This window comes from Zerene cesonia, chromosome 19 (assembly GCF_012273895.1).
Source record: "Zerene cesonia ecotype Mississippi chromosome 19, Zerene_cesonia_1.1, whole genome shotgun sequence".
NCBI lineage: Eukaryota > Metazoa > Arthropoda > Insecta > Lepidoptera > Pieridae > Zerene > Zerene cesonia.
Genome location: NC_052120.1, coordinates 10,113,111 through 10,120,507, shown reverse-complemented (window position 1 = coordinate 10,120,507; position 7,397 = coordinate 10,113,111). Strand labels below are relative to the sequence as shown.

At 37.2% G+C, this 7,397-nt stretch overlaps 2 protein-coding genes across 3 annotated transcripts in view; both read left to right on the top strand.

The window, feature by feature from the left end:
- The window catches only part of LOC119834715 (pollen-specific leucine-rich repeat extensin-like protein 2), a 37,074-nt gene extending 36,486 nt beyond the window's left edge, over positions 1 to 588 (top strand). Inside the window, exon 5 of one of the 2 annotated variants that reach the window (XM_038359179.1) lies at positions 25 to 588. In XM_038359179.1, coding sequence (XP_038215107.1) covers positions 25 to 407 — 383 coding nt within the window. In that variant the 3' untranslated portion in view covers positions 408 to 588. The remainder of the gene's footprint in view (positions 1 to 24) is intronic. The other variant, XM_038359180.1, reaches the window with a different exon arrangement.
- A 4,394-nt stretch (positions 589 to 4,982) lies between these two features.
- LOC119834386 lies at positions 4,983 to 7,017 on the top strand. The gene has a single exon (XM_038358731.1). The coding sequence runs from the start codon at positions 5,042 to 5,044 to the stop codon at positions 6,932 to 6,934; it is 1,893 nt and encodes a 630-aa protein (XP_038214659.1). The 5' UTR covers positions 4,983 to 5,041; the 3' UTR covers positions 6,935 to 7,017.
- Positions 7,018 to 7,397: the final 380 nt, after the last annotated feature.

Below are 7,397 nucleotides of genomic sequence, written 5' to 3'. Positions count from 1 at the left end.
TCCAGAGCTTACCCCAAACTAAAGGGGAGTTGAACTTGAACCAGCGACTTCAGCCGTACGTGGCACAGCAGCAATCCAGGCCATTCATTCCTTCACCTCAAATCCCGAGTGGGCAAAGCCCGTATAGACAGGTGCAAGCCAGCCCCCAAGAAGCATATCAGAGGCAGCAAGCTGAGTCCCAATACCAGAACTCGGCACAACTGTTCGCTCAGCAACAGCAGCTGCAGCAGAGCCAGCTGCAAAGAGACAGAGCGGCCGCGCGAGCCCAAGCCCAAAGACTGGCCATTCAACCCGCGCAGTCCCAGCGGGCGCAATCCCCACAATACTATTACGTGCCCAGGGGGGGAGAGTCGGTGTCCTCAGGCCAGATAGACGCCTTCCTCAGAGGCCACGGCATCCAAATATAGACTAGCTAATACCCCGACACCGTCCGGCCATAATCAGTATAAGTGCGGTGTTTCGTTGGACTGTACATAATATCAAGATTAGTGATAAGGTGGATCCCATAACATCTGGGCAGTGTAAATTTAAATGTAGAGATTTTGTAATTTTTTTGTTTTATAATAAATTATACTTTATATAAATAAACAATTTGTTGTTTTATTGAGTATTCTAGATATAAAGCAGATATAAGAAACGTATTTGTATATATAGGTATATTAAATAAGTATTATTAACAATCTAAACAAAAGTGAAAATTACAACTGGTAAAAAATTACTCTAGTGAAGTCATTCATTTTTATAAAAATAACACTTCAGGGATACAACTCTAAAAAGTATCAAAGTCGACATACTAAAATACAGAAATTATCTAATAGAGCAATTACACATTTAAATCGCTCATTCACAAATCATAAAAAAGTGTGAGCAGCCAGTAATAAGGTATTATTTATTATCCTTAGTGAATTTACCCTCTCCACAAAAAAAAATCGTTCAATACAAAAAATCAATAAAAAAAAAACGGTCCTGACCGAGTATGACTCGCAACTAAGGGTTCCGTACAAATAAACTACAGAGCAACTACAGAAACTCGGTCACCCATCCAATTTATGACCGAGCAAACCGTTGCTTAACCTCAATCTCTGATCATTAATTGTTCTCATAGCGGCAACAGAAATACATAATTTCTTGAAAATTTTAGCTGTCTTAATATCGAATCGCAAAGTGTTGCTCTACAGAACCACTTGCACCTCTTTAAATATCATTCAATTAAACGTCATCAAGCATTAATAAACAGCCTAACCTATGCGTAATTATATAGAACGGAACGGTGTGTAATAACAAATAACATCATAATGATTACAAGACATGGCCTAGTAATTCAGTAAAGAAGCTAGTTTCCGCATACCAGAGCCGCGTGGTGTAATGCGTCAAAAATCAAAATGCACGCCAAGCCGAGCTTATCATGTTAATTAGAAAACATACAATCTATACTGTAATATGTTGATAATTAACTCAACTTTTTACCAGTAGAGGCATAAACTAATCATAACTAACAGATTATATAAATGAGATTTTAAATTAAACATCAAGCACAAATCAAACACACATATATAAATAAAATAGACTTCTTGTGGAAGGAAGCACATTTGAATGTCAAATTCTATAACAATTCAAAATTCGAAATACTCTTTATTTTCAAGTAGGTGCTTCTAAATGGACAGAGCTAACAGTGATATTAGGAAATGTATATTAAATTGTATGTATGTAATGGTGAAATGTTATATTATATTCGATATTCCCAAATAAATATACTTTAAGAAAATAAAAAAAAAAACTAGCTTTAATGATAAAATCAACTAAATTGCCTCACTTGTTTTTATTCGGACTATAATTAAGGAAATCTGACGATCCTAATCAAGATAATAAGATAAACTCATGATATTATTGTAATGGTATAATTCGAGAGCTCTTAACAAAAACCGCTTGATAGATTTGATGAAATTGTGTAATACACCTTTAATCGATTTCCTTATTCGTATACCTAATTGGATATATAAAATAAAATTGTTTCTGTAACACCGCTTTTAATTCAAAACATGAGATATAATATAAATACATGCTGGTAATTTATGAATTCCGCACACGAAAATGACAACCATAATTAAATAAAAATTGGACAATGAACATCTCCATTAAAAAGTACATAGCAATTATGCTTTCATAATTTTACCAGTTTATTCACTTCCTACATCCCATACGAGATCTCCCACAGGCTTGTTTACCTTGAGTGACTGCACCATCGTGCAAATAATATGCTAAGAATTTTAAGTACGTGGAATCTTGTGTTTCCTTATTATATTCAATATAAACTGACAGGAATTAGTTTATATTTATTTATTTCTATTGAATGACAGTTTCCTTTCTATTGAAATAAAATAATAGGTAATATAGAGATTTAAAAATATTGTGTTTTATTTGTCGTATAAACAATATTATTACACATGAAATCACAAGGCTGCCCTCTCCACTGGTTTCGTTTTAAGACCTTTTTATTTTTTTAGGTTTTGTTATTTACACTAGCAAAATTAATTGTAAATATATACATAAGTTAAAATTATATGCTCCATGACAAAACGTTATTTCATTGAAATGCTTTATACATGATGAATTTTTAAAGAATATAAAAGCATCGCCTCGTGTCGATACATTTTTGAACATTTTTGTCTTTCTTTGCAACGGAGTGATTCCGATATGGTTTCTGTCTGCAGACAGTTAAAAGATTAGAGAATTTTTACATACTTTTTACTTGAATCCCAGTGCAAAATGTTCTTAGATTATGCGGGCGGAACTACTGGTGTAAAAACTAATACCGACCCATTTCATATCTTTAAAAATATCACTTTAAAAGTTGTTAGCATCAAAAAAATTCATAGTGCCCTCCAGCTTAGGTATCTATTGCCTATATATGATTGAAAGTTGTATTATTGCATAAATCCCATGGGGAGTTTCGCTAATTATGATTATGCATATTAACTATTTAGTGCTTTGAGTATTGGGATTATAATCCCTGTGGTGCAATGATTGATCCGCCATAAATATTGCCAGTATGGTTGTGATTCAAATAATAATATTTGAAGAGGGTAATAAATAAACAGATGCAAATGATATACTTTAACTCTATTACAGGCTAGCTGCGCTCCGTGTTTTCACCTGCGTAAGTTCGTATCCCGTAAGAATGTCGCCATAAAAAGTTGCCTATATGTTATTCCAATTGTCCAGCTGTCTACGTACCAAATTTCATTGCAATCGGTTAAGTAGTTTTTGCGTGAAAGAGCAACAAACACTCACACATCCTTACAAACTTTCGCATTTATAATATTAGTTAGTAGGACTAGACGCTCGTCCAGGCTAGGCCCGGATATCAAGATTCCTGTTTAATCCCAAGGGAGTTTAATCGGGATAAAAAGTATTATATCACCCAAGTCCGCTCATACCATGTTACCTAACCAATATCAAATTTCATTAAAATCCATTCAGTAGTTTTAGCGTGATTGTCAGACAAACGTCCAAACAAATAAAATTTCACATTTATAATATTAGCGTGATAGTGTGATTATGGTCACATAAAGAATCAAAAGATTTTCTTTTGATTTCCCTATTTGTCGTTGTGAAATAGATTAAATTAGACATATAAATGATATTGCATTGCATTTGAAATGATCACATGGATATTTATTCAATATTTTCAAATACGTACCTATTACATATTCTTTGTCAATTTAGAATAATGTGAATAATTCTTTTAGAATAATGCTTGCTAATTATAATGCGAAATAACTGTTTAATTTGGCAGAAGCCGTCCTCAGTGGGAGCAGGGGTTGCCATTTTAGGGAAATCAGGCGACGTATAATTAAATGTTATCTGTAAGAATTTAAATCTGAGGCTTTGAAAATATTGACTACAGAGCACTCTATGATGTATTATTTCTACTGAGACTACTCATTAAAGTAGTTGTGTTAAGTGAAAGGAAAAATGTACCATATAAGTACATTTAACAAACGGAGTTCTGCGATCTACCACTAGATGGCGTATAAATATTTTCAGGGTCTAATTTGAAAATAACGGTCTGTTTTCGCAATTTAGATTAATTTTGAAAATTCTGTAGTAGTTATTTGATCGTGTTTGAAAATTGTTTTCATAAGATTACATCATTTCTATACCTGAGTAACTAAAAAAATAATGATTATAATACTGTAGTGAATAGCGTGTTGAGGCTGGTGCTTGAAATAGACTCTATAGAAGTCTGATGTACAGGTCACCTCCCGCCTCGCGGATACCATGCGCAAATCGTTAAAATAGTTAGATAGATGCCTACTGTCACCTCACAATTTTGTAACTTTACATGTAATAGTGGGAACATGACCATTTCATACATTTACACGCTTCACGCCAGTTTCTACGGACTAATACTCCTCGGGTAGTTCTTTAAAATTAGTGTTCAACGCTTCACTGGTATCTTAATCCGACAAATTACAGTTCCCACATTATACCAGTCATTATTGTGCAAATCTGAATCAAATTATAGCACTAGCGAATTAGACACAAAGGGTTCCAAATTAAGGAAATTCTCAGAACATTAATGCCCTTTGTGTGCTACCCATTTCGAATTAGTAACACTAGAATTAATCCAAGCACTTAGGAAAGGCGAACTTAATATCGTCTGGACTGAAAGCTAGTTATTAAAACTGGCATTGAACCCATACCGTGAGAACTGTAACTCATACAATCGAGCAATTAGAATTGCACACCTAATAATATTTAACTAACAACACATGAATGATGAATTCAGATACGCAAAAGAATGCTTCAATACTATTTACGGCGTACGCACGGAATGGACAATTAAACAATTGGGACCTTACAGCACCGCATAGAAAAAAGATTTCCCGCTTTAGATAATGTAGTGACAACAATAGCATTATTTGCGTAAGACGTTCGCACGCTTGGGATACGAGTGGGGCATTATATTTTATATAGGGGAGCAGTGTTCGCGGCCGACGCCGTAGAGCCGTCATGTGGCTGCCGACGTCCTACCGAGATGATCCTCCTCATACTACTCACATGCGTTACAACAAATATCGCTATACCGCTCGCGGAAAACAAAAATGACACTAAGATCGAACCACCGTCGAACTCAACGACAGAAATTCTCAAGGCCAGCGAAACTGGTGATCCATCTAAAGTGGAAATTGTGAAGCAGATTCGACGGCTGAATGAAGATGGATCTTACACTATTGGTTACGAAGCGAATGATGGAACGTTTAAGATCGAAAGTAGGGATGTGCTGGGGAATGTTAAAGGCACGTTTGGGTATATCGCTGAGGATGGTGAAATCAAACGTGTGACATATACATCTAATGGTGAGAGTACGCCTATTCCTGTGACAACAACTCCAACTACGCCAGCGATGGTGGTGCGAATGAATAAAACCGTCTCGTCTACAACCAGGAGGCCGCTTGCAACTGTTGTGTATCCAACACGGAGTAGTGCTACAACGAGAGGGACTGTAATTCAACCGATACCAAGAAGAAGACCCGTCTCTTCCACAAGGCCAGCGACTGTTGAAACGACCACTGAAAAGATAAAACCACAAGAGACTACAGCAAATGTACACGCGTACAGAAAAGAAGATGTGAAACCTGTGACACAGATATCAAATCCGATTTCGGCTTCAGTGGCAGATGACCAAATATCTAAATCGACATCAAAACCACCTGTAACTTTAAAACCGGTATATGAAGAAGTGACAGAAAAGGAACCTGAAGTTAAATCTAATGGAATACGTCGCCAGCTATCGAGCACCAGTCATAATCATCATATGGTGAGTCTGCAGCAATCCATGGGTGATGACTCCACCGATGTATATGGCGGGCATTTATCACACGGAACTATAAGGCCGTTATTCACAACAACCACCGCCCGTCCGAGGTTGATACAAATAAACCCCGTGCTACATGCAAGGCAGAAAATACAACAAGAATATCAAGAGGTGCCATTACAGCACCAAGAAACCAACATAGAAGCAAACACAGGCAGGATATCGTACGATCATCACAACGTAGTAACGTCGAATCCAGTACCAGTGATTCATATTAACCCTAGAGACCACCCTGAAAGGTACTATAACCAGCCTGTGTACCGCAGACCGGCGACTGTTCACTTTCGTACTGATCAGTACTTACGCGACAACCCAGGAGCTCCAATACCCATCGGCAACACGCGGCCCTTTCTCCAATATGAATACGAGGATAAAGTACTTGAGCCGCGCATAAAGGACAATACCCAGAAAGCAACCGTTCACGATCCAGCGACGGTGCCATACGAGGTGAGACCAGTACGTCTGATCCCCATTCCAGTAGATGAAAGGGGAGTGCCTATACCCGGGTACCAAGCGCGCTTCGTGAACCCATATCGCCAGCCCGTCCAGCGGTACGATCCATACGAAGAGATGCATGCCATCACGGCTCCAGTGAGCACGCGGGATTTCCGACGCTTGTTACATATTCTGATGCTACGACAGAATCGGCTGCAAGCGCTGATGGATCAGCTGATGCCGAATCCGTACACGCAGTACAGACAAGATGACTACCAACGGCGATACGATGACGACAGATACGACTATGAATACAGACAAGAATACTCTAACCAGAATTACGAGAACCAGTACGAGAGTCAACGCTACGTGCCCCGGCGGAGATATCGGCCTTACGATACAGTTGCCTCAGCGTCGAATAATATAGAAGAGCCTGAATACCTGCCGGTGGAAGTGAGGGAAGCCTTGCTGTTGAAAATGCTGATATTAGCGATAAACCCTGACTATATTCCGACACCGGCGCCCGCCACTGAACTAACCACAGCCGCGCCAAGGAAGCAGGTGAGAAATATTCAAATACTCGGTGAAGAAGGGTCCACAGATAACAAATCGACGTAAAAACTATTTAATACTCAACATATATAAATGCTATTTGTAAATAGGTTAGTATAGGATTTTTATTACACTTTTTTAGTAACGAATTATGTTTTATTTTATTGTTTAACAATAACCTAGCGATCGAGATAAAATTTATTTTAAAATAAACTATAAACATATTTTGACTATTTAAGTTTAAGTAGATTACATAAGATATAATAATATATGGTCAAATATTTTGTTAACAAAAACAATTCTTGGAAATATCATAATTAGCGAAACAGTTATCAAAACATTTTCCTGTTTCAGTAAACAAAATAGCCATTCAATAAAATGTTATTGAATCAATATAGCAAATAAACGATTACAGATTTATAAGAATACTAGCTGCGTTCCGCGGTTTAACCCGCGTAAGTGCGTATCCCGTACGAATATCGGGATAAAAAGCCTATATGTTATTGCAGTTGTCTAGCTATCTACCTAC

Excerpts from the sequence above, each read along its gene's own strand:
- LOC119834386 (XM_038358731.1), top strand. The coding sequence starts at position 5,042 with ATGATCCTCCTCATACTACTCACATGCGTTACAACAAATATCGCTATA.